Source organism: Apteryx rowi, unplaced genomic scaffold (genome assembly GCF_003343035.1).
Source record: "Apteryx rowi isolate R43461 unplaced genomic scaffold, aptRow1 scaffold_614, whole genome shotgun sequence".
Taxonomy (NCBI): domain Eukaryota; kingdom Metazoa; phylum Chordata; class Aves; order Apterygiformes; family Apterygidae; genus Apteryx; species Apteryx rowi.
Window position 1 is genome coordinate 7,792 of NW_020450888.1, and position 26,320 is coordinate 34,111.

General features: G+C 40.8%; 1 protein-coding gene across 1 annotated transcript in view; it reads left to right on the forward strand.

Moving 5' to 3' along the window:
- Positions 1–505: 505 nt before the first annotated feature.
- The window catches only part of KDR (kinase insert domain receptor), a gene marked incomplete at its 5' end in the record, with an annotated part of 32,146 nt that continues 6,331 nt past the window's right edge, over positions 506–26,320 (forward strand). Inside the window, 25 exons of the mRNA XM_026083754.1 lie at positions 506–619; positions 1,235–1,431; positions 2,578–2,702; positions 3,033–3,201; positions 4,811–4,950; positions 5,148–5,316; positions 6,863–6,974; positions 7,063–7,226; positions 8,148–8,304; positions 9,927–10,047; positions 10,644–10,752; positions 11,500–11,844; positions 12,816–12,962; positions 13,466–13,597; positions 15,307–15,413; positions 15,806–15,941; positions 16,344–16,448; positions 18,408–18,521; positions 19,759–19,847; positions 21,722–21,878; positions 23,373–23,473; positions 24,801–24,923; positions 25,059–25,170; positions 25,582–25,681; positions 25,794–25,899. Of these exons, the coding sequence (XP_025939539.1) occupies positions 506–619; positions 1,235–1,431; positions 2,578–2,702; positions 3,033–3,201; positions 4,811–4,950; positions 5,148–5,316; positions 6,863–6,974; positions 7,063–7,226; positions 8,148–8,304; positions 9,927–10,047; positions 10,644–10,752; positions 11,500–11,844; positions 12,816–12,962; positions 13,466–13,597; positions 15,307–15,413; positions 15,806–15,941; positions 16,344–16,448; positions 18,408–18,521; positions 19,759–19,847; positions 21,722–21,878; positions 23,373–23,473; positions 24,801–24,923; positions 25,059–25,170; positions 25,582–25,681; positions 25,794–25,899 (3,451 nt within the window). The remainder of the gene's footprint in view (positions 620–1,234; positions 1,432–2,577; positions 2,703–3,032; positions 3,202–4,810; positions 4,951–5,147; positions 5,317–6,862; positions 6,975–7,062; positions 7,227–8,147; positions 8,305–9,926; positions 10,048–10,643; positions 10,753–11,499; positions 11,845–12,815; positions 12,963–13,465; positions 13,598–15,306; positions 15,414–15,805; positions 15,942–16,343; positions 16,449–18,407; positions 18,522–19,758; positions 19,848–21,721; positions 21,879–23,372; positions 23,474–24,800; positions 24,924–25,058; positions 25,171–25,581; positions 25,682–25,793; positions 25,900–26,320) is intronic.

Genomic DNA, 26,320 nt, shown 5'->3' on the forward strand with positions numbered 1-26,320 from the left:
AGAGAGGGATAGCATTAGAAAAATGTGGTAAAGGGAAGCAGCGCTGGGTTCATAGCACCTTGAATTTGTGACAAACTGTGCAAAATAATTCTTCACAGAATTCATTAATCAGCAGGCTCAAAGAATGTAAATATATTCAATTTATTATAAGAAAAGCTGGTGATCCCTTTCCCCAGGGGGTGAGATCATCAGATGAAGGTTCGCTTTATTTCAATGTCCCACATCCTCTTGTTAGACCTTGAAGTTGGCAATGCAAAAAAACAGGAACTCCACCCTGGCTCGATGAATTGTAGTGCTCTCAGCTAGGTCCTGACCATCTGCCTTTTCTTCCTGTTATGACAGAGTTTTTGAACTTTCTGGGATGTGTGAAAAGTCATTATTTACCTCTACACTGTTAACCAAATGATGTGAAAATGTCCACTTAAAACATATGGCATATACTTGTATATGATGCTTTTCTGACTGAGTAGCATTTACTTTTGTCTTGTTGTTGCTTTGATTTGAGGTTTTTCATATATGTTTTTGCAGGTTTATTTATTTCTCTGGATCAACCAAGCCTTAGCATCCAAAAAGATGTCCTCACAATAACTGCAAATGCTACTCTAAATATTACTTGCAGGTAAGGGCAAATCTGGCCAGTGTGATTTTGATGTGGGTGATTTATGCAGAGGGTTTTTGTACAGAGTTACAGATGAATCTCTCTCTCCCCTTTCATCTCTCCTGTTTCTCTCCCTTCCCTTCATGATTCCCCCTCCCCCCGTGCTTTTTCCTGGTGGGCTTTAGAAATGATCTTAAAGGGTTACAGCAAGGGAAGATCACTGAAAAGTGCAGCAGCAGGCTAGCCAAGGGGCATGGCATAAAAAGTGCTTCGAAGAAGCCTTGGTGTAGTCCCGACCACTACCCTGTGAGAGGAGCTGGGGAGCGCAGGGAGATGCGGCGCTAGCTGGATCCTCGCGGGGTGTGCCAGGCAGGGAGGCTCTTGCCTCTCCCTTTTAGGTTTTGTGTTACTTAGATTCACCATAACTGAATTCTCAAAATGAAATAGCTTCCACGTGAGTATTAATAATAGCTCGGTTCATGTGAATTTGTCATATTTGGCTCGACAATCCGTGTCAGGTACTGAAGCCAATTCTTTTTTGTACCTGTGGAGACTAGCAGGACTGAGTTTTACCAGCTTGGCAATAGTACCGGTGCCTGTCATGTGCTAATGCTTCTCTGACTTTTGCTTTCCTAGGGGTCAGAGAGCGCTGGACTGGTTCTGGCCGAACAATCAGAGCAGTACTGAGAAGCGTATTGCTGTGACAAACTGTAGTGATGGCCCCTACTGTAAGATGCTTACTCTTCTAAAAGTAATAGGCAATGACACAGGAGACTACAGGTGCCTTTACAGGGACAACCAGGCAGCTACAACCATTTATGTCTATGTTCAAGGTAAGTGCTTACACAGTTCTTATGTGATTCCCACCTATCTGCAAAATGAAAAAGGCTATCAAGCATCTCAAAATGACTTTGGCATTAAAATTTCTAAATCCTAGAATTTTTAGTCCTATGAAACTATTATTTTTCCTATTCATTTTCATGGTGAGTAGTTACATGCCAATATGCTTGCTGCCATCAATAGAAAAATATCTGTGCTTGTAATTTTAAATTAGCCTTCCCTATACAGTACTTGATCTGCTTTTCTCCTCTGCCCAGAACTTAGCCTGCATCTCTCTGCTGTGCTCTGAGCCTGTCTTCATGATTGCAGAGCTATTAATGACTTCAGTAGGAGTTTCATGCAGGGGAAGATTATAGAGATTGTATATATTTATTAAAACAGACATATCATCCACCCTTTTACCATTTGTACTATCTGATACTGTTCAAAAAATTAAACCATGAGCTTCCATACATTTGTTGACTATAACAGTAAAATCTATATTTTAAAAGCTAAGTTTCAAACTCAGGCTGTCAGTTCTATTGATAGAAATGCAGAAGTGTGTGGCAGCCGCTGCAAAGCCTTCAGTTATACACTCAGCTTAAGAAGGCACACACACTAAGGCATCTGCCTTTTTTGCACTCATCTTGATACCCATATTCTAATGCACCCTATTTCCTTTTTATTCTAACTTATGGCAACATTTTTAAAAATGGGGTGTTATTATATACTTGGGTTAGCTTGTTCTATAAGATCATGAACTTACTTTTTTTTGGACTCACTTTGAAAAGGACCTTGCCATTTTGGGGGCTGTATAGCATGTCAGTACTTTAACTGGTATTTCCTGTAATACTTATGCAAGCAAAGTCATACTAGGGTAAATCAGATTTTTGCCAGCACAAAGAGTGCTGTGGCAGGAAGCTATTCTCTGAATTGCATACTCCTGCTGATAACTGTTTGGAGAATAATGGTATTATAAAACTGTGTGGCTGTCAAAACATAGTCCCCTCCCCATTTAGTCTCATCATTTAAGTGTTTTATCAAGTAGAAAGAAATAAAACTGATCTGAGAAGGAATAAACAGAGAAAGAAAAGATGGAAAAATTTGCTCCAAAATCACTTGACAAATAGTATCTATTTACCAACCAAATGTTCTTATAGATTACAGATCTCCATTTGTGACTTCAGTTAGTGATCAACTTGGCATTGTATACATCACTAAGAATAAAACAGTGGTAGTACCATGCCTTGGAACTGTGTCAAATCTCAATGTATCTCTACATGCGGTAAGGAAAAAGCCCGTTATTATTTTAACAGTTAGTTAAAGTCAATATGATTAAATACATCATTTGAAGTATAAATATGTTTCTTAAAAACTTCTTTCTCTCTCTGGGAATTTTACAGCCTATGATTAGAAGGTGAGTGCTGTAACAATACTCATCCATGCCCCTGCACTCTGAAAATACAGGGTGATTGTCTGTGAAAGGAAGATTGCCTGAGTTAAGATGTTAAAACTAGGCTTGTGCTGTTATGGAAAATATTGGACTTAAAACTTTGTGATTGCTTGATTTTTTTTTTTTAAATTTGATCATATATTTTATCAATATTTTAAACAGAAATATCCAGAGAAGATATTTGTTCCTGATGGTAAATCAATTTCATGGAATAATAAAAAAGGCTTCACTATACCCAGTCATTTAATCAACTATGCGGGCATGGTCTTCTGTGAAGCTAAAATAGATGATGAAAGCTACCAGTCTGTGATATACATAGTTGCAGTTGTAGGTAAGCCAAAGATTTTTCTCTATAGCCTATGTTATTTTGCTTGATACAACTTACTGAACCAATTACATTTTGTTAGACTGTAGGTTATTCAGCACTGACAATACAGCTAATGCAAAATGGATGTTGTGATATATATTACTTTGCTTTTAAATGCAATGTATTGTGTTCTTTCTGGTTGATTGTTGGGATAAGTGCTTCTATTTTTAGTATTTTACATGGATGCCGGGGATTTTTTTTTTCCAACAATGCAAGCCTTTTTTCCTAAAGTCACTCTCTTTTGTACTTTATTCACTTATCTAGGGTCCAAGTCAAAACTGAAGGGAACTAGAGGCAGGCATCCCTTAGCAGCAGATGGAAGGGAGTTGCTCTGAGGTGATACCAAGGGAATGAGGAACTGAAGAGGGGGTGTCACACTAAGAATTTGGTTGTCTTGTCTGCCTTCATACTTAAGTCCTGACTCTGAAAGAAATTTATACTCTCTTGATATCTTGTCAGTTGTTCATCAAAACTCAGAAATAACATGATGATTCTGTGAAGGCTCAAGCCTGAATTAAAACTGCATTTTTTCCTCTTTTGACTCTGAGGACACAACAACCACTTGAAAAGGCTAGTTAGTACCTAGACAGTCTCACTTGCCTGGCAGTGCCATTGAAGCAGGAAGACATAAGTGTAACAGCCCTCCATCTTTTACTCTGTGTGGCAGACTCTTGCTTCTCCACCTAGTTCATCATTCTTTGCTCTGATTTGGAGCAAATTCAGAATTTCTATATATTCTGGAATATTTTAAATATTTGATTGCACAAAGAAAACTTTGGGTAATTTTACCAACATCAGACTGTCATTCTTAATAAAGTTCCAAGTTATTGTTGGGGTGGGGATTCATCTCCTTTAGCTTTAGGTCTCATAGGGCTAAGATGGTGTCTGAGACTGGCCAAAGGAACTGCTCTGTGGTGGTGTGCCTTGCCTTTCTCCTGTTAACTGTGGAGGAGAGAAACAGCTCATGTTAAACATCTAACTTTTAAGCGTCTAGAAAGTATTGAGGGTGTCCTGCCCCGCATGCCTGCTTTCAAGCTGTAGTGGCAACGATGGGGAGTGGGATTTGTCACTGTGCTGTCAGGACTTGATGGCTGCTCATTGAATTTCTCCTATAATCAGCTGCTTGATAACAGATGGGGATGTCCCTTTGCTCTAACTGAGGCGTAGGATGAATTTGCTCAGGCTCAGTGCTGTGCTTATGGGGGCTGTGGCCTGGCCTCTGGTCACCTGGAAGTGTGGCAGACCTCAGTTGCACCTCACTGGAAAAGATGGTGTGGGTCAGTGTTTCCTGTCTACCTCCTACCCTGCCTCAGGAAGGGAAGGTTTCTTCTGACCACACCAGGGGGGCTCCAATCAAGTGCATATGTCCTGCTTCACTGCTGTCTGATGCAGCTCGCACATCACAGATCAGAAGTGGTCAGTGCAGACATATCCCTTCTCTCCAGACTTCTTTAGCCAGTCACTGCACCATGCTAGAGCTTCGAGAGGATGAATGTTCCTGGGAAAGTGGCTGCTAAATGCTGTGAAGAAAGTTTTTCTTCCCTCCATTTTTGTGCCTTTTTTCTTCTTCTAGGATACCGAATTTATGACCTTACTATGAACCCGCATTACCAAGTAGAAATGGCAGTAGGAGAAAAACTGGTTCTAAATTGTACCGTAAGGACGGAACTGAATGTGGGAATTGATTTTAAATGGGACTACCCTTCTATCAAGGTAAAACCATAGCCTAAAGGTGCCGACATCACAACAAAATTAGGCTTAGTTAGAATGTTGCTTCCTCCTTTGTAATATTAACAAAACAGCTGATAATACACAAAGTCTAGTCTGTTGTATATACAGTTCTGCAAAGGATGAGAGGAAGAATAAGAATAAACCAATTCCAAAACAATTCTATCTTTTATCTGTTACAGGAAAAGCGTGCAACCATAAGGGATTTAAAAATCACTGCAGGAGAAATAAACAAGTTTGTAAGCACTCTTACCATTGACAGTGTGTCCTTAAGTGATAAAGGTCGATATACTTGTGCAGCATCCAGTGGCCGTATGAACATGAAAAACAGCAGTTACTTCATTATCCATGGTATGGGATGTTCAGATTCAGTTCTGTTGGTTGTTTGAGAGTTGGGGTTGATTACTGGGATGCAGAATGTCCATATGATATATATAGGCCATGTTATATAATGAAAAACTTCAATGTACAGCAGTTAACCAAATTGTAGCTACAGTATTGCACTCACTAGCATGTGCTTCAATAGAATTATATTTATATCACAAGATTATCTAATGATAAGCTTTTAAAGGATAGTGTATGTGATTGTTACTGAAAGCTATAAAATCCCATAGGAAAATGAACAGTAAAATAAACTGAGGATAACTTCTGATCCTCTTCTGTGTTATCCTCTCTGAAGTACTGTAAAGCTAGTTTGTGTGGATAATTGTGTAAAGGTTGGCTTTTCTCACACCAAGTGAACTTAAGCTAGATTCTGGTGTCTCCATGGGACGGGAGTCTGGGTCAGCATGAATGAAGCTAGGAGAATAAAACTTTTGGCCTTTATATTATGAATATCTGAATCAACTCTAGTTCTGGTCATACAGAAATGATGCAAAGGAAACAACTCTGGTTAAGTGCATAGATAAGTACGAGGCCACATCCTACAGTCTTTTTCTCAAGGCCCTCTTGTGCAGAGCCCCAGCAGCTTCCACTGGCTTACTTCTAGAAAACTTACCAGCATGAGAATGGCAGTTTTTTAATTAACTTCTCAGACAAAGTTTTTTATGTTTTGGAGGAGACTGTGGTTTTCCTGAGGTCTGATTTCAGAGGGTTTAATAGCTTTTTTTTTTTTTACCTTCAAACTTCTTATGTGACACAGTGATTCAAGATAGAAAGGACCCAAGAGAAAATTGAGTCTCTTTCTCTTCAGGAGCCAAAACCAGATCATTTGCTATAGTGAGTGTACCAGATATTAAATCAATACCACCCTAAATCTTAGCCAATGGGCCAATCACTGTCTTAGTCTGAATGAAGGTTTTTAAAAAGTAGAGTAAATCATTTCAGAGTATTCTGTGACTGCAAATAGAGTGTTCAAATAAATATTTTCAGCCTCTCCTCAATTATGTAACTATCACATGCAGTTTTGAATACTTTATTTCCTGAAATGAGTCAGTCAAGCCTGTTTTCTGATACACATATATATAAGTGGAAATAGTGGAAAGGCTAAAATGGGATACTGTGCAGCTGAGCATGTGCCTTTCACGTCTCAGAATTGCTTTGTCACAAAGTAATAGTGGCTAGATAGACAGTGTCTGATAGGTGGTGTGCAGTCCTGAGAGCTGAGTCTTGTCTTCGTTGCTCTCAAGAGCTCCCCAGTGAGGGAACTGGTCCCTTCCACTGTGTGAGGGAAAGGACTGTGGGCATGGTGGGTCCGTCTCTCCAGAGCCCAACTTGGGGTTTAGGGCTCAGGCTTGTCTCATAGATCATACGTTTGAAGCTGCCCGTGCTGTTTCAGTGGCATCCTATCATGGGCCTTTCTCTGTCAACTGCTGTTAAACGCAAACCCAAATGGAGACAATTTAGATTTCTGTCAGTGTGAAAAGACCTTTTTTTTTTTTTTTTTTTTTTTTTTCAGAAAGTCCTTTTATTCATTTGGAGAAAATGGAGAATGTGGTTGAGACAAAGTTAGGTGACACAGTCAAAATTCCTGTCAGGTATAAAGGATATCCTCCACCAGAGGCAAAATGGTAAGAATCAGGACACACAATGTTAGAAAAACTGAACTTAGTCAAGGTAAATCCCTGAAGTCTTCAAAGCACCATATATTTTCTTTAGGTATAAAAATGGAAAAGCCATCAATGCAAATCATACAGTTAAACTTGGCTACACATTAGTAATCACTGAAGCAACTGAAAAGGATGCTGGGAATTATACTGTTGTACTTATAAACCCCAATAACAAGATGCAAAAGAGACATACGTTCAACCTCTTTGTGAATGGTAAGTGATATATGAGTGATACCTTTCTTTTACATGTAGACAAAGTATACTACCATTTCTAGGATTAAATTTATCTCAGTGCTATGAAGATTTCAATGGTGGGGGGGGAAGGCGCCTGAAGATTACTTAAAACCTCAGTCGTGGGAATGCAGAGATGGCCCATCCTTGTTTCAGGATTTACCTCTCGAGAGACTGCAGACTTTTGTTGTTGTGATGATGCTTGTGTGTGTGTGTGTGTGTGTCTCTGTGTGTGTGTGTGTGTGTTCCTTTTTATTTTCTGTATATTATTTCTTTGCCTCTGTGTCCTGCTCTCTTCCTGCCCTTTACGCTCTCTCCCTCTTGCTTTGCTGCCAGAGTCCTCCCCCACCCTGCTCCGTCCTGGCCTGTCTCACCCATCCTTCCTGCCCCAGGCGGGCTGCTCCTTCTCTTCTGCCCTGCCCCGCTGAGCCCTCCTCCTCCTCTCTGCTCCCCAGGAAACAGCCTAGCCTGAGTGCTTTGGAAGCCACAGGTCTTGAAAAGGGCAGTGAGCCTAAATGCAGTGGGGTCAGGGCTGGGAAGTAATATGCTTTTAATGGCTGGAGTTAGTAGTGCAAGTTTGAAGGCTACATTTTAAGCCTGGAGAGTAATGAAAGAAGTTTTTGTTAGAGCTATTAAGCATTTTGTCTTGAGGGCCTGATCCTGCAAGGTGTTGGGCATGTTCATCTCTTCCTCATATATACTTTTTCTTTGGAGATGTTCTCTGTTGCAGTCAGATGGCATTGAGGACAGCCAGCTTCCTACAGGATGAAGCAATTTGGGGCACTGAGTGACTTAGTTGCCATGAGAGGTTGTTTATACCATGCAGTCCAAGAACATCCCTCCTTTCTAGCAGAAGAGGGACTGTCCACCTAGGAGGTGTAACATGCTGGATCTCTCTTCTAGTTCCTCCTCAAATTGGTGAGAACTCATTGCTGGCGCCTGTTGACTCCTACAAGTATGGTTCGACTCAAACACTCACCTGCACTGTCTACGCGGTCCCGCCTCCCGCCACCATCCTGTGGTACTGGCAGCTGGAGGAGGAGTGCACTTTCAGCCCCCAGTAAGTGCTAAGTGATACGGCAACTTTTCTATCTTCTGTGACTTCTGTAGCCCCTTGGGGATTTTTTTTTTTTGGTATCCATTGGCTTATCACCTTTGTGACCAGACTCTTTACTGAGTACAAATTTGAGCCCTGTGCAGACAGAACTTCTGATATGAGGCAGAAAGGCAGGAACATTAACTTCCCTGAGAGGCTTTCCCAGAGGGCAGGGAGCTTCCTGGCAGGGAATGAACATAGCTGGAAAATTTCTCTGCTTTCAAGGTCGCTGATTGCTGAAATGTCCTCTTAAGCCTGCTCTCAGCTAGAAACAGAGTTAGCACAGCTAGCTAAAGTTTTAGAGCGGGGTTTGATCAGAATTGCAGGGTTGGAAGGTAACCGTGATGTCTTCCTCCATTTCGATTTCGAACTGAATTCAGCTGAGCTAGACTGGAAAATTAGGGCCACCCTGTACAAGTATATATCGCTGGACAGAGAGTTGGATACAGAAAGGTTCAGGCTCAGGAACTGTTGCCACCAGATAGATCTCTCTCTCTCTGTGTTTTGCTCCCATTTAAGTCATGGCTGAGCTTTTGCTTGTGACAACTATAGGCTCAAAGTGACTTCATGTTGTAGGACATGGTTAAAATTAACCCAATAACCAGTCAAGGAAAGACTGTGTTACTTAATAGGCAGGCTGCCACAGTCAGGCTCTGCTGAGGTTGTAGGCAATGAGCTGTAAAGGCAAGGGCCACCCTCAGCGAGAAGCCGGCAGCACTCATTTGTTGTCTTCAGGTCTTCTTGAAGGTATCTTGGTTTGTGCTGGGTTTCAGAGACAGCTATCTGTATGCTGTCCCATCAGATCTCTCATTGGGCAGCTGCAGGCCCAAAACTCAATCCCAAACACAGGAAATTTGCTGTTTATGCTAATTACAGATCTTTGTGTTTTTTTTCTTGCACTGGTCAAGTGCGGAGTATATGGTGCTCTTTATCTGTGTGAAAGTGTATCTCAGAGGAAGTGCACTGCTTGATGTTGGGGAATGATAGAGAGAGTGCCTGACTGAGATTCATGCAGCTTTCCTTATCTGGGCCTGCCATAAGCCCAGATTTCCTTTTAAAAAAAAAAAAAAAAAGGCAAAAAAAAAAAGCATTCTTCTTTCCTGTTGTTGTTTTTAAAATGACTTCCACTAGTTTCTTCCTTTGGTGCCTGGTTGCTTCCTACACAAGGGCTACTGTCCTCAAGAAATTCTTTTAGGGACTTCAGTGATTTCTATGTCTCTCTGTCTTCCTTTGAACTAAATTAACTTGAATCACCCATTTGTGAATGGAGGTTTGTTCCCAGAATAGCTGCTTCCCTCCAAGCATCCTGATTGAGCTGACATAGCCAGATTAATTAGGAAATTCACCTTTAGGCTTGGGGAATTCTTATTTTACAGAGCATAAAGGTCTCAGAAGGTTATAGGGTGCAATTTAATAGAAATGTTTCCAGAAACATACTCTTCCCTCTCAGATGTAGAGTATGGCCACTTATCCATCTGATTTATAGATAAGTATCTGTATATTATAAAGAGAACAAAAAAAACCCCACATTCTTGAAGGGCTAATATTTACCTTATCTAAAGCATATGTCTCTACTTCTCTCTCAGAAAAGTCCGCTCGGGAGCCAGTCCATATGCATGCAGAAAATGGAAAGTGATCTCAGAGAGAAAGGGTGGGAATCAGATTGAAATTAAACATCGAGTTGTTACTATTGCTGGAAAAACGAAGGTGAGCAGATTTTCTTTTCTATTAGTTGGGAATGATTAGCCCTGTTCAGTGGTCCAAGGATCTGGAAATATGTCATTAAAGATTAGACTCCTTTCATCTAATGTTAGCCACTTAAAACTTAGGGATCTGCTCTAGCCTAGTCATTTAAATGCCTGCTGAAAGTAATAGACAGAGATAGATGCTTCAAATATTTGAGATGCTTACCCAAAGTGACCCTCCATTGAGAAACCTGACTTACTTAGATTTCAGTGCTTACTCTTTATGGGTTTGGAGTTAGGTGAGTTAATGTCACCTTTTAACTGCATCAGGGGGAGTTTGGAGAGACTGAAGAGCAGAAAAAATTGTGGGTGCAGCGTTTATTAACATGTACACTGAAGTGAGCATTCTGGCAGGTTTTTTTGTTGTTTTCTTCTGTCTTATTGTTACACACCTAAGCAAAAAAATGTAAACAGCAGTAACAAACTGTGCACACGACATGTCCTGGGTTTGTGGGGAGGAATTTTCAGTTTTGCAGATACCTACATGATACTTTGCTGAGCTATTTTGATGATTAGGCTCACCTGCATTGGCACTAACACTCGATTGTTCTTTTGTAGACGGTGAGCACCCTTGTGATTCAAGCAGCAAATGTGTCTGCTTTGTACAGATGTATGGCTACAAACAGAGCCGGGTCAAGTGAGAGAGTTATCTCCTTTCATGTGACCAGTAAGTGTACCTTGTTGAAAACAGTCGTGTTAAATTAATCTTATTTCCTCTGCTTCAATAATGACATGAGCTTCAACGCTATTATTTGATTCCTGTCTTTTTTAAAATCCTTTAATCCATATGGCCTACTGAATATTTTCCTAATGCAATCTTTAAAATCTCTAATTACCTTTTACTGAGTGGTTAGTTTTATTGGCATCAATGGAGTGACAGGCCCATGAAAATGATGTAGAATGGGCACTATTGTCCTGACAGTAATTGCTATTGGGCTACTGTAGTCACTGAAAAAAAGCAAGGGAGAAATTATGCTAGTGTCACAAGATGAGTGAAGTTGTACTATAAAAGCTAAGACTAACATTTTCAAAACTGGGTGAAAAAGAGCTTCTGTCTTTTTGAAAATCAGTCTCCATATTTACATGCTGAAATAATATTTTAATTCAAATCTAAAAATTAACCATAAAATAATGCTGAGAATCATCTTAGGCTGCCAGAAATTTCTATAGGAAGAGGAACTCTATTCATTACATGGGCCTATCTTTGATCTATATTAAGTGTGTTGCTTTAATGAGATTATTTTCTTTATAAAAATAATTGCTCTGATTTGTAAATGTTTTATTTCCACATTTACATCTGGGTAAAATGAGGATAAGGCTATATTTGCAGGTTTCCAAAGAAGCTTTCTCAAGTTAATGTTGGCAACAAAAACGTACAACCTAATAGGAATTTCTTTTATTTTTTGATTTGCAGGGGGTCTTGAAATTAATCTCCAGCCTCGGAATCAACTCACAGAGAAGGATAACATGTCCTTGCAATGCACAGCAGACAAATTCACCTTTGAGAAGCTATCATGGTACAAACTCAGTGCTCATGCTTCACAGACTCCCTTTGGAGGGCTACCCATGCCTGTTTGCAAGAACCTTGATGCTCTTCAGAAGCTGAATGCAACGGTTTCAAATACCGATGGTGAAAATGTCACCTTAGAGCTCATCCTCCGTAACATCTCTCTCCAGGATGGAGGCGACTATGTTTGCATTGCTCAGGACAAAAAGGCTAAAACACAGCACTGCCTGGTCAAGCATCTCACTGTTCAAGGTATGTATTTCTAACTGCGAACCAAAATGTGTTGTTGCATAAGAAAACTACTGCAATAGTGTCAGTCCTTGGTATGTTCAGGCCCTGCGTGTGACGCTTAATGGTGCGCTCATTTTGTTAAATAGATTTAGACTGTTTGTTGTAAACAAAGGGGATGCCTTGAACGTATTGACTGCTGCTGATATTGTGGGTCTGGGAGTTGTGCAGGCAGCAGGGATTTACCATTTCATCAGTACCAGTGAGAAAACATTGACAGTGCAATTGTGCTATGCAAGGAGTCGAGTTTGGCTTTTGCCCAGATAGTGTCACATGTTGGTAGCTCAATAACTTTGCAATTTTACATTTCAAAACACCTTTTCCTGTTTAGCTGTAAACGCCTGTTTATATTGGTGGCATTCATGTTACTGCATTGTGTCACTGATTCTTGAGTTTGAGATTATATGTATAATTTAAAACTGTTATCAGATAACGCTGAGATTTAGACACCAGCAATACAAACTTATAATCAATTAGCTTTTGACACAAATAAAGATGCTTTTGTTTTGGGGCCTAGATATCTAGGATGATTAGGCAACTGTGGTGCCAATTCAGGGAAATACCTATGTGTGCTCATGGGCTGTCCTGAACCAATGTCTGCAGGACTGACGATATCAGACTTCTTGTAACAGGCCTGAAAATTGAAATGTGAGGGAAGCAATTTCTCACCTATTCCTTCTTCCCTCAGCAGCCTGTACAAATTGTACAGTCCAAAGCAGGTTACATCAACACTGTTAAAAACTTTCTTAGTATTATGATTTTCTCATAAAATATGGAAGGTTAACTATGATCTTTATATGAACCTTGGGACTGTTGATGTTATAAAAGGATTTGAGACTTCTTTACTGGGTCAACTGTGTCATCAAATACTAGTACTGCAAAAGTAGATGTTTTCTTAAATTCTCAGAGATTTTTTCTTATTTTTGTACCAACAGAGCCCATGGCACCCACACTTGTAGGAAATCTGGAAAATCAAACAACAAACATTGGTGAAACTATAGAAGTATCATGCACAGCGAATGGCATTCCTCCTCCAAACATCATGTGGTTTAAAAATAATGAAACACTTGTGGAAGATTCTGGTGAGGGATTGCTCGTTTGTTATGAATTTTATATCACTTAAGGGCTTCCTTTCATGGAACACATTGCTAACTTCCATCAAGAAAAGTTTCATTTTGAATTTTTAAGAATGTCTCAATTTTTTTCTTTGGAAGTGACATTTTGTTTGTATGTATTACCCACTGTTACTTTTTAGAAAGTTTAAAAATGGCCTGAAACTTGAAGCCAACCTTTTTAGTATGGGCCAGGTTAAATGTTCATTTGATATAATTTAAAATTATCAGACTTTTCCTTGTCACAAATCTTGTAAAAAAAAWAAATAAATAAATAAATAAATAAATAATTTTTTTAGGTAGGATTTAGTTCTACCTTTTTGCTTCTGTGTTTTTTTTAATTCCTTATTCTTCTCACTCTAGTGTGACATACTTGTTAAGATTATGTGGACAGATATAAAGCTAAAATAAGTTTAATTCTTTGCACAAACTGTCAAAAAGCTAGCAGAAATAAGAATAATTACTTTTTCCAGGTATTGTTTTGAAAGATGGGAACAAAACATTAACCATACGTCGAGTGAGGAAAGAAGATGGTGGGCTATACACCTGCCTTGCCTGCAATGTCCTTGGATGCAGAAAAGCAGTGGCTTTTTTTGCAGTGGAAGGTTAGTATCAGTTTGTTTCCAGACTGTGCATGAAATTGTTATGAACACTAAAAGGAAAAATCTACCTGCTATCCTGATCAAAATTCTAAAATTATATCATGAGGTTTGTCAAAAGTTCTAACGATTCCCAAAACCTCAGATTGCATCCTGTCATAACCGACTGTCAGCATCATAATTCCAGCTGTTGAGGCTGATGCTTTATTCTCTGCAAGGTTTATTGCATTTCAGCAAAAGCCAAATCTATTGCAAAGAAAACTCTGACAGTTTAAACTGCATATATACCTATAAAGCATAACCTGCCTAAACATGCAGAAGTCCTGGGACACCTCTATTGTCTTGGTAACTCAGCTGTCAAATGATGATTTTTAAAGAGTAATAACTTTTAAAACTATCTAATTGATGTCACAGCATCTAAGAAAAACAGAGTGAAGACTTTGTGCAGCCTGTTGTAATGCTGTCCGATTTCAGTGATAGGAGCAGATAGTGTTTTGGGGTTAAGGGACTCCAGGCTTAATCCACCAAGCTCTGAAATTAGTGGTTGAGAGACCCATGTCTCATTTGTTCCCAYCCTATTATGGCACACTGAACTGCAACCCGCAAAAATAAAAAGTAGATCCCAGCAAGGGGTTAGTCCACAGGCTGAGGAACCACTATGGACTTTCCAAGAAGAGTTAAGACTTTGCAATTAAAAACCTTGAACTAAAAGCTCCCTGGCCATGATACTAGTATGTTTATGAAAACTAGTCATTGAATCCTTCACAAGTCTCTGTCATATTAGTCAGGGTGATTGTCCATTCTATTACATTAAGCTATTTAAAGCAGTATTCTGTTATTCATAGATGCCATTAGGATATCAAGATGTTGCGCACTATGTTTACATGAGGTAGAAATTATCTGCAGATAACATTAATGTAGATTTCAGCTGATGTAGTAAATATAGTTGGGTCATGATCTGCAAGTCTGTAAAAATCGGAAATGTTTGTATGACATTGTTTCATTGTCAGAAATTTATAATACAGCTTATGAGGGGCCAAACAATGGAGAAAACTTAGTGTGTTATTATATAGGAGAAACGATATCCTGCGAGGGATAAAATGGAACATAATATGGGGGATGGGAGCTGGAGAAGAGAGCTACTTTCACGTGTCACTAGATGCTCAAGTGGTGTTCAAGTGCTGGTGACTTTTGAACTGGAAAAGGGATGCTGTAAATAAGTCTTTATTTTCATGTGTTGTTGCAGAACCAAATTTTTCATACCCCTGCTGAAGCATGTAAAGAGACAAGAGAGAGATTGTTTTCTGAATCATTCTCACAGCACTTTATTTACTACATGATATACATATTTTTCTTTTCTGGAGAAAGAATCATTCATTTGGGGTATTCCAAAACAACGGTTTCTTTTTAAAATACGAGATTTTACTTCTTATTAGCTGTCAAAGGTCCAGATTCTGTCCTTGGTTATCCCCATTCAGCATTTGATGAACAAAGCTGATGCTAAGCAACTGTGTGGTGTAAAACAACACAGAACTAAGAGTAATATTCCAACATAAAAAGCAAGCTTTTTGTTTTGCTTTGCTTTCATTTCCTTGCTACATGTTGCATTTTTAAAACGAACCTTCAGAACAAGGAACTTCATTCTGTATTTTAATGAATGAACAAAACCAATGTGTTTCCAGCTATCACTCAAACATTCATTTATTTCTTCCCAGGCGCTGAAGAGAAAACAAACCTGGAGCTCATTATCCTAGTTGGCACTGCAGTGATTGCCATGTTCTTCTGGTTGCTTCTTGTAATCATCCTCCGGACCGTTAAGCGGGTAATGAAATAATTCTCTTACTGTCCTATCAGCACTGGTCTTGCATGACAAATGAAAGCTGACTTGAGTTCTTTTGTGTTGTTTCTTTCTATTGTTCTTAAATCAACAGACACGTTTTTTCTCTCCATGCCATAACATTCTTGCTTGGAACTGAAGGCACAGAAATTTGTTTTTAATTGAACTGGCCCTCAGAAGAGAAAAAGTGTTTCAATTGTTTTTGTTTATTAAAAATACAAGTAATTAATGATGATCACACTGACAATGACAATGTGTAGGGGAATGGTAGCTTGACATTTCTGGGAAGTAGTAGAACGCTACAGAGTGAGAAACTGGCACTTTGTCTCTACATCTCCACTAAAAAATCTGCAACTACAACTAATATCGTTTTCCAGGCCAATGGAGGGGACATGAAGACTGGCTACTTGTCAATCATAATGGATCCTGATGAAGTCCCTATAGATGAGCACTGTGAACGGCTCCCTTATGATGCCAGCAAGTGGGAGTTTCCCAGAGACCGGCTAAAGCTAGGTGTGTTTTCACTACATAAACCATTTAGTAATATTGCAGCCCTGGGCCGGGAGGCATTTTAGAACATGGCCTGTTTGCCTGCAGACTACTCTGCTGCTGAAGCCCCTGGGGGAGTACTCTGAGGCTGATGCATGCAGAACTGGCACTGTAAGAGAGCGGTTCTTTTCTGTACTTGGGTAAGATGCCAAAATGCCCTTCCTCCATATTACCAGTCAAAGCTGTAGGAGACTGCTGGATCACAGCCTCATCTGACTCCACGATGGAGAAAAAGTTAATGATTATATTTAATGTATCCTCTCCTCTCAAATATATAATTTGAATTTACAGCTGTTGTTTATTCTGCATCTTTTGCCCACTGTGTCAGACAAATAAATCACGGTCTGTTCATCTCCTCCACTGAAGGCAAACCTCTTGGACGTGGAGCTTTTGGCCAGGTGATAGAAGCAGATGCATTTGGGATTGACAAAACCGCTACCTGCAAAACAGTGGCAGTCAAAATGCTTAAAGGTAAAAATGACGACTAAAATTTTGCAGAATCATGGAATCACAGAATGGTTGAGGTTGGAAGGGACCTCTGGAGATCATCTACTCCAACCCCCCTGCTCAAGAAGGGTCACCCAGAGCACATTGCACAGGATCGCATCCAGGCGGGTTTTGAATATCTCCAGAGGAGACTCCACAACCTCTCTGGGCAACCTGTTCCAGTGCTCTGTCACCCTCACAGTGAAAAAGTTTTTCCTCATGTTCAGATGGAACTGTCTGTGTTTCAGTTTGTGCCCATTGCCTCGCGTCCTGTCACTGGGCACCACTGAAAAGAGTCTGGCTCCATCCTCTTGATACCCTCCCTTCAGATACTTGTACACGTTAATAAGATCTCCTCTCAGCCTTCTCTTCTCCAGGCTGAACAGTCCCAGCTCTCTCAGTCTTTCCTCATAAGAGAGATGCTCCAGGCCCCTAATCATCTTTGTAGCCCTTTGCTGGACTTGCTCCAGTAGTGCCACATCCCTCTTGTACTGGGGAGCCCAGAACTGGATGCAGTATTCCAGATGTGGCCTCACCAGGGCTGAGTAGAGGGGGAGAATCACCTCCCTCGACCTGCTGGCAACACTCTTCCTGATGCACCCCAGGATACCATTGGCCTTCTTGGCCACAGGGGCRCATTGCTGCCTCATGCTTAACTTCAGTCTTCAATTTCACCTTGAAGACACAATGTATGGATATTGCCAGTCTCATAACCAGCAGATGGAAAAGGGAACAAAAACAACCAAAGTATTTGTACCAATGATGTATACAAGTTTAGCTTAACAGCTAGTGTAATGAGGCAAAGACTAGACTAAGTACATACATTAACCTCTTTAGTAATTACTAAAGATCAGTGCCTCTGTGGTTTCTTAGCCATTATGTTGTAAGTCTACCAACATTCAGAACGTGAACTTGCTCCTGCAAGCAGTTTGCACGTGTCCATTTTTGCTATATGCTGCCTGACAGGGGGGCTTTCTGCCAAGTCTCAAACAATGACTTAGCCATGCTCCAAAATGAGTAGTAGTTTTGAGCAGCTTTCTCCTCACTTTAGAACATGTTATACTGCCTCTCATTCACCACAGGAAAGTTCAAAGCTACAGTTCCCAGAAACACTGTTCCTGAAGAGGACTTAGCTGGAACAGCAAAGTGGGGCTCTTTGTGGCTAGGGGATGTATCCCAGCCCTGTGCTGTACTGGAGGAAGGGTGGGAAAGGCCTGGGGGATTTTTGATGGTACAGTGTGAGCAGTTGCAGAGCTTAGGCACTGTTATTAACACTGACTGTTGTATACTGCCAAGACTCATTACCAGTGGGACAAGTGTGCCGTAATGACAGGGGTGCAGCCCTGTCCCTCCAGTTTTCTGGCGCTCAGGCAGCCTGCAGAGACCTGCCTCCTCTGTCTCTCTCTCCTTGTTGCTTCAGCTCTTTCCTCTTCTCCTTTCTGTCTATGCGAGATGGGGACACCTGCCTCATCTCTAGCCTTTTGGTAAGGCTGGGGGGTCAGACCCTCCACCCCCTGGCCATATCTCCCCCAGTCTGTGGACCCATCAGATCCAAGCATGGACCTTAGCAAAGGCTATGGGGTGATGTTTCTACCTCTGCTAGGCAACTGACTGCTGGGTGGGCTGGGCCTGGAGGGTCAAACAGCAGAGTATGAACTACTCAAGAGGTTCGTAGAAAAGAAGATGCTTGCTGGTCTGGACTGTCTGTGTCCCTGTTGTGATGTATTACCCTTGCAGAGTTTGGAAATGGTTTAAAAACAGAGGAGAACCAACCCTGTTATGTGTGTGCCTAACCTTTAGAGGAGCCCTGCAGCATTGCTGACCTAGGCTAACCAACAAGACTTCTCATTAGATGGGCTGAAAAAAATGAAGGAAGGGGAGTTGGAGGACGGAAAACCCTTTCTGTCTGCAATGCTTCTCATCTGTGTTATGTTACCTTTACAGAAGGTGCAACCCACAGTGAGCACAGAGCACTTATGTCGGAGCTGAAGATTCTCATTCATATTGGCCATCATCTAAATGTTGTCAATTTACTTGGAGCTTGTACAAAACCAGGAGGTAAGTAATGGGGTTGCCCTCCAGGTTTTCAGTGAGCAGGAAAGTGCTAATGAAAACCCCGTGGAGCACAGAGAAATGAGTTTCATCATCAAGAGTTGGAAGAAATTGTCTTTTCTAAATGATGGCACCAGGGTGATTCCTGATAAGAGTGAGCAGGTTCAGCGACAGGGAAAAGAGGTCCTAAGCCCTGAGTTCTGCATCTAGCTCTGTCCCTGGGTTGTTCTGTCACTTCGTCTTTCTGTACCTCAGATCAGTTTTTATAGTGGGCACCCCATGTATGTGGGGCTTGGAGTCTGAATCCAGTACCAGATTTCACAAGTCAGTCTTATTCTCGTCACTGTCTACAGAGCAACTGCAGGCTCTGACTCCCCTCCTTGGCTTTGGATTGTGTGTGTGTGTGTAGGAAGGGAGATTGCAATTTGGATTCCAGCTCTGGGTGAATGAACCTATTTTACTTTATAATCTGGGACAGATATTTAGTTTAACAAACCATCACTGCATGCTGATTTGGAAGAAATTCAGTGCAAAGTAACTTTGCAATGATTTTTCAGGGAAGCTGACTTGTTGGTTTACTCTGGGATCAGAATTTAGTTTGTAAGGTTCCATGAAAGTTTTTGAAGGAAACATAGTCCATAAATATTTATTTTCTTGTTTATTCCATAATAAAATAGAATGTCCGGTATCTGGAAACTAGGGTGGAAATTTGTCAATGTAACATGCATATATGAAGCAATTTGAGCATGAAATAACACATTTGGGCTGTATGTTAAGGCATCTAGGTTTGAAACAGATTTCTGTTTTAAGTTTTTAGAACTTAACTGTCTGCACAAAAATGCATGGCTAATCATATACCTATGTATTTTACTGCAGCTGAGTGGTTAACTGCACTGAAGTTCATTCAAATGTATATGTTACAACCTTACAGTGTCAATTAGTTTAGACAATTATTAGCACTTTCATGTAAATATAAACACACATATAAATACACTTTCACATACCAAATTAGGCCCATTCTTTTGAAAATCAAATGCTTTCTTTTCTTTCCTTATACAACAGAAAAGGAGTAATTTCCCTGCTTTGAACAGTGTGTTGTTTTTTTTTTTTATGAGTATTTTTAAACCTTTGGGAAAGCAGTAGAATGCTTTTTGAAATGTATATATTTCTAATCACAAATCATGCTTAAGATAAGTTGGAATATAAATGATCTTTCTACATAATTGCTTTGTGTATTATACAGGCCCACTCATGGTGATTGTGGAATATTGCAAGTTCGGAAATTTGTCAGCTTACCTGCGGAGCAAGAGGGGTGAATTTGTTCCATACAAGGTATTGGAGTCAAGATTAATTGTATGTTTGATACCTTTTTTTTTTTCCACACACAGTTTTTCTGCTTCTAGTGGAGAGTGTAGTGGCAATTCTTGAGGATGCTTAATAAGAGTATCTAGTACTTCTTGTGGGAATGAGAGACGGCAAAGACATCAGAGGTCATCTAGTCTTTCCTCTGGCCCCTGCATTGTAGCTATTTTGTTATTGTTAGCTTAAAATGTGCAAAGAAACTGGGCTTCCACTATTTCCCTTGGCAGATTATTCTACACTTGGCTGAATCTGTCAGGAAGTTTTTTCTGATTATCAGCCTGAATTTTTTCCTTTCTCAGTTAAGCTCCAGACCACCTTAAATAACTGCACTCTCTGCTTAGTGTATATATGCATCAAATATCCGTAGATATTTTTCAACATGTCATGATCTTTTCCACTCTCTGCTTGGCTCATGGTTGAACCAGCCTACACATACTTTGCTCAGTTAATCTTTTTGTATAATCAATATATCTATTGAGTTAGTTAAACTTTACATCTTGAAGGTTCTTTACAAAGGAGGACTTGCATCACATCCCATGTTTATATTCCTATTTTAAAGGGAGATGGAGGATGGCATTTTCAGGCTTTTTTCTGATACATGTGTGAGGGGGTTTGATTTCCAGAGAGGGCTGGGTGGATTCAGTCCCTCTGAGAATCACATGCCTGATGAAGAACACGGCTGTGGGTGCTCAGTAATGAACATCATGATCAGGAGGCCTAACCCTCTTCACCAAAACCCAGAGGGAGGCTCTTGCACTGTGCGCTGCAGTGTTGGTAGGCTTACGCTTCTGTTTTCCTGCAGCTGCTGTATTTAGATCAGAGTTTCTTCAAAATGTTTATCAATTCTCCAGGGGGTTATTTTTCTTTATCCTTGGAGCCATTGTTTACTACTTTATATTGGCAAAGGTAACTTGTTTTTGTGAGGTAAAAAGGATAAACAAATATCCGAGAGGCTGTGAAGAAAGAGGCAAGGTTTCAGAAGGGTGTTGACCCTTGCTTATACAAGCAATGGGGGTGGGAATCAGTAATGGAAAAAGCTAGTGCTGCCATGGGAGGAAAGTAACAAAATCGAAGCAGGAGAGAATGGAAATGGAGTAGAGGAAGTCTTTGGACCTGGGATTCTCTCCAGAGGCATTCAGTGGCTTAGGAGAAGAAGGAAATAAATCAGATTTTGAGGGCTGTTTGGGGTTTGGCCAAGGTTAAGGTTTAGCGGAATGGTCTCTGCTGCAGATGAAGCAATAGTAGTGTAGAGAGAGATTCAGCAGTATGAGAGGGGATTCACCAGCATCATATGTGCTTAGCAAGTTGTGGGGACCAGGAATCCAGCCAGAGACAGGCCACAGGCTGTGAGAACCAGACAGCCCGGCATTTGTGAGCATGGCTTTCTTCCTAAAGATAAAAACATTGCCCTGGGGGCAGCTGAAAGGATGCGGGGACAGGCTAAAGATATTCTGGCCGTGGGAAGTGGAGTGCTGTGATTGAGCCAGTGGACACCGGAGCCAGTGAGCCCGTGTGGTGATGGGCTGGAGGCTGGAGGCTGGCGCTGGCTCACACAGTGTCTGCTAGTGCAGTCACTGTGCCAGCCCAGATGGGCAAGGCAGCACCTGACTGGGGCCAGCTTGGAGCTGAGCAGCCCGAAGACACCTGTACTGGGCTGCCTGCCCTACCAGCTCTGGGGTTTGGGCAAGTGGCCTGGACACCGAGGCCCACACAAGCTGTCTCGACATGACTTCAGTGATGCCCCTGTTGCAGAGCGGGTGGAACATCATTTCCTCTATTGGAAAAGCTTCTGATATGTTTTTTTTTTTTTGATTTCCCTCCTCCTCTCCCCTTTTCCTTTCTAGACTAAAAGTGCCAGGTTTAGGCAGGGGAAAGAGAACTACGTTGGTGATATCTCCGCTGACCTGAAGCAACGGTTGGACAGCATCACAAGCAGCCAGAGCTCAGCAAGCTCTGGGTTCGTGGAGGAGCGGTCCCTGAGTGATGTGGAAGAGGAGGATGGTAGGATATGTCTTCTCTTGGTTTTGGAACAGCTTTCATTGGCAGGGGCTGATGTAGGGCATGGGGGACTGAGTGATTTCCAAAGCTCCCTTGTAACTGTGTGCAGAGTATTTCCTGGATGACCAAAGTTCCTGATTTATGGATCACCGTAGTCTAGCATCCCAAACCCTTGACCCAATCCCAAATAATTTACAATCTAGAAAGGGTGTATGTATGTGTAGTGCACTATTTTCTGAAGATCAGTCTTTTTAACATTCCAGTGTCTTCAGTACAAATCAAGGGGCAAACACTCTGAAGGCAGTGCAGAGGGGGATGTGCCAGGGTTTACCAGAAAGCTAACAATTTCCTCAGTGTTTGCCCAGAAGTTAAATATCATGAAATGCCATATGCTTCACTGCTTACTAGCAGAGAAGTTGATTTGCCTTCCTTCTCTGCAGATGGTATGTCAGGAACAGGAACCTGATTTATACTCTTGTTTAAAGCCTCCCCTGGATATGCATACTCTTTGCAGTGGTTTCACTGATACATTTGCCATGTTCTGCTTTGGCAGTGGTAGTCCTAAGTGCTCAGTGCAGCCAAAATGTTTCACAGATAACTGATTTCAGCAAGTGGTAGGATCAGACTGGTCAGGATGGAGGCCATAGCTCAACTGTGCGTGTCTGGACTTCTACTAAAAATCATTTAATGTAAAGAAAAACATCAGTAGATTAATGAAGAGGGTGATCTTGCTGTTTCAATGTGATCCTAATAGATGATGTCTGGCATGCACTTGGTTGTGCATTTCCACATCATTTTTGTCCTTTTCAGACCTCTCTGGTGTAACCACTGACCATCTGAGCTGGGATGATGTAAGAAGTAGTCAGCAGGCCTAAAGTAGGCCTTGAGATGAGGGCTTATACACCAGTGTTGTAATTGTTGATAGATTTCTTCTTAAAATCAGGAGCTGAGCAGAGACCCTTTGTTTATTTCGGCAGGAACAAAATGCTTAGGTAACTTTGTTGGTACTTGAGTACATTACTCCTCTATGTTGCTACAGGATGAGGTTAGGCTGCTTCTTCCCTAAATTAGCAGGGCTTTTTGCCAAACTCAGGTCTTTCTCCCTGTGGCATACTCTTCCCCCATAAGGACTAGGTGGGGCCTCCCTCTCATCAGTCTCCAAAGTCATCTGTTGAAACGAAAGCAAGCCTTTCCTGGCCTAGGAACTTGTGAGCTGGGTTTTTGGTTGTTTTTCTTCTGGGAGTGTTTTGCAGCTCTTTCCACTGGTGAGACCTGTGGAAATAAGCAAGAAGGTATGGGGTATAACGCATGATCTTGAAGTTTATTTTGCACAGGACTAGTTTGGTGTGAAATGCGTTGCTAGTGCTAATGGATGTGGCCAAAAAAAAGGGCTTGGTTTCCTATGGCATAAGTTTAGCACTGGCATCTACCTAAGAAGCAGTTTTAGGCAAAATCAGTGACAGAGGGCAGGCTTGACTGTCATCTGATTCTTTGCAGCTGGTCCTGAAGACCTTTGCAAGAACCCTTTGACCATGGAGGACCTCATCTGTTATAGCTTCCAGGTGGCGAGGGGAATGGAGTTCTTGGCTTCACGCAAAGTAAGGAACTTCTCAGGAAGAGTGGCATGTTATTTATTTGACTGTAGGAAATAGTGCTGTAGGTCTATAAAAGGAAACAGTGTGTTCATCTTTGGGCTAACAATCATCTGCAATGTTTTCTTTTTGCCCTAAAACATGTCTGAATCATAATACTGCTGAGTGAAACAGGCCATGCATTTATTGACACAAATGTTAGTGATCTGTATATGATTCGTGGTCATTGATTCTCAGAAGAATGATTAAGTAGTTGGAGGAGGGGAATTGACTTATGAGGATGATTGAAGGAATTAGGGACAGATTCCTAGTAAGTGGAGCTAAGCTAGAGTAAAAAGAGCTTGCTCTGAGGAAATTGCCTATAGCTTGTGTGGTGGGATTGGAAGGACAGTGTAAGGAGAGATGATGCTTGCCTGTGAAACTCCATGAATCTCTCCTTGGAGAATCTTTTGCCAAAAAATAAATACTCAAGCAGTCAATAACGTCTCCACTGCATTTTGGCCTTCTCCTGTGGGGTTTGATCCTAAATACATATAGTGCATGTTTCAAAGGATTTAAATGCCATTAAGGGAGAGAATTGCCTGCAGTTGTAAAAAAACAAAGAGTACTTACACATGGGAAAAGGAAATAGAAGCTGGGAGTATAATCTGCTCTAGAATGCATGTTAGGTGTAAAAGTGCAGACTTCAGAGCCTTTTCTGTAAACATGCATTTGTCTACATTTTATACATCCTGGTTGGTGTATATATGTATATCTTTCCAGGATCTGTATTCCTAGTCCATACTGGAAGCAAATCTGCAGCCTCCTACAGAGCCTGGCTTTTTTGTCTCAAGCTATTGAGGCTTGAGTTTTAAGTCTTTGGGTTGTTGGCTAAGCTGTCATTCTATATAGGTAAAAGTATGGACTTTCCTCTCTCTAATCAAGATTACTTTGTGTTGGAATTGAATTTAGTGTGCTGTGTTTTCAGAGGAAGAGTAGAGCATACAGATTTGAGTGAACCTACATAATTCTAAAGATAATCAGATCTGAACCTTTTTTGTGTCAGCTTCTTAGGATAATTAATTAGCTAACTTCAAAGGCCCTGTCTGCATAGTGGATAAACAGATGTATGTTTGGACTTGGGAATACGAGTCTTTCTGAGCCAAATCAGTTGTGACCATCAAAAAAGCACTTAAAAATCTGTAACAGTTGATGATGAGGTTTCTTTTGCTTAAAAGGTTTTAAGAACTGTCTGGCCTTTGAGGGTGGGAGAGCACATATGTGAAAGAGATCAGCTCTGTGGACAGAGCTGTGACAACAGGCAGCGTATCAGGTTGTTTACTTCTCTTTGCAGTGCATCCACAGGGACCTGGCTGCTCGTAATATCCTCTTGTCAGACAATAACGTGGTCAAAATCTGTGATTTTGGTTTGGCTCGAGACATCTACAAAGACCCAGATTACGTCAGGAAAGGAGATGTAAGTTTGAGACTCTGTGCTTGAGAAAGATTTAATTCAAAGTCATGGCTTCATTTTCACCATAAGTGTGTTTGTGGAAACTTATTGTTTTACTAATCTCTATGAGATGTTGGATTTTTTTCTTAATGCTTTCAGGCCAGACTACCCCTAAAATGGATGGCGCCAGAAACCATTTTTGATAGAGTATATACCATTCAGAGTGATGTATGGTCTTTTGGAGTTCTGCTGTGGGAAATATTTTCATTAGGTGAGTCATTTCAATTTCATTACTGAGCCATCTTCAAATTTAAATGTCTGTTAAAGAAAATAGTAGAATTGTTCTTGGATCATCTTTAACATTTTACTTCTTTAAAAATTCAGAATTATGAAAATCTTTTTTGTTTTATGCTTTTCTCCATCAAAATAAAATACTCAAATTTCCTCAAAGTACAAATATAAGAATGTGGACTTGAAATGCATCTTCATACAATTTCAGTATGTGATTATGTGCCTCATTTACTCAATCAATTGCCATTGCCATCACAAAATAGAAATTGTTTGCACATCCAAATATGCTGAACTACCTTATTAACTCAGGCCGTAGTGAATTATTTGTTTGAAAATTAAACCAAGAATTTAAGTGTCAAATGCATTAAAATTGCCATTGCTCTCATTTTAGGTGCTTCACCATACCCTGGAGTGAAAATTGATGAGGAGTTTTGCAGAAGACTAAAAGAAGGAACAAGAATGAGAGCACCAGACTATACAACACCAGAAATGTGAGAAACTGTTCTAGCTGTCCACATATATCTCACAATAATAGCAGATGTTCAAATAAGCAATATGCTCTTTTTTCTTCATGCTAATATTTTAATGGGCTTGTCCTTCTAGGTACCAAACAATGCTGGATTGCTGGCATGGAGATCCTAAGCAAAGACCARCTTTTTCTGAGCTAGTGGAACACTTGGGAAATTTACTGCAAGCCAATGTCCGTCAGGTACATGAAACATATTCTGAGTTTGGTAAAACCACCAGCTGAACCCCACCTGCCCCCCAGCCACCGTGAAATCCTGTGGCTGGGTACTGACTGCTAGAGCCATGTTGGAACCCCAGGTTTTTCTGTTGCTCCCATCATTTATCAGCAGTTGGGACAACTGTCAGAAAAGAATGGCTTGGGAGAGAAAAGATCCCAGAGATCTGTCGTGGTGACCAAAAGCCACCTCACCCTGCCAGCAAAGGTTTCCCATAACACCACTGCTTTGGCTATTTACCTTTGAATAACTGGGTTGCTAGTGAGTTATCAGCACAGGCTCACTTCCCTGCTCTGTCTCCATTTTCCATGTATATATCTAACTGCAGAGACATTTCAACAGGTTGCTCCTACTGATTTTACCACTAAAGAAGATAGATATCATAGC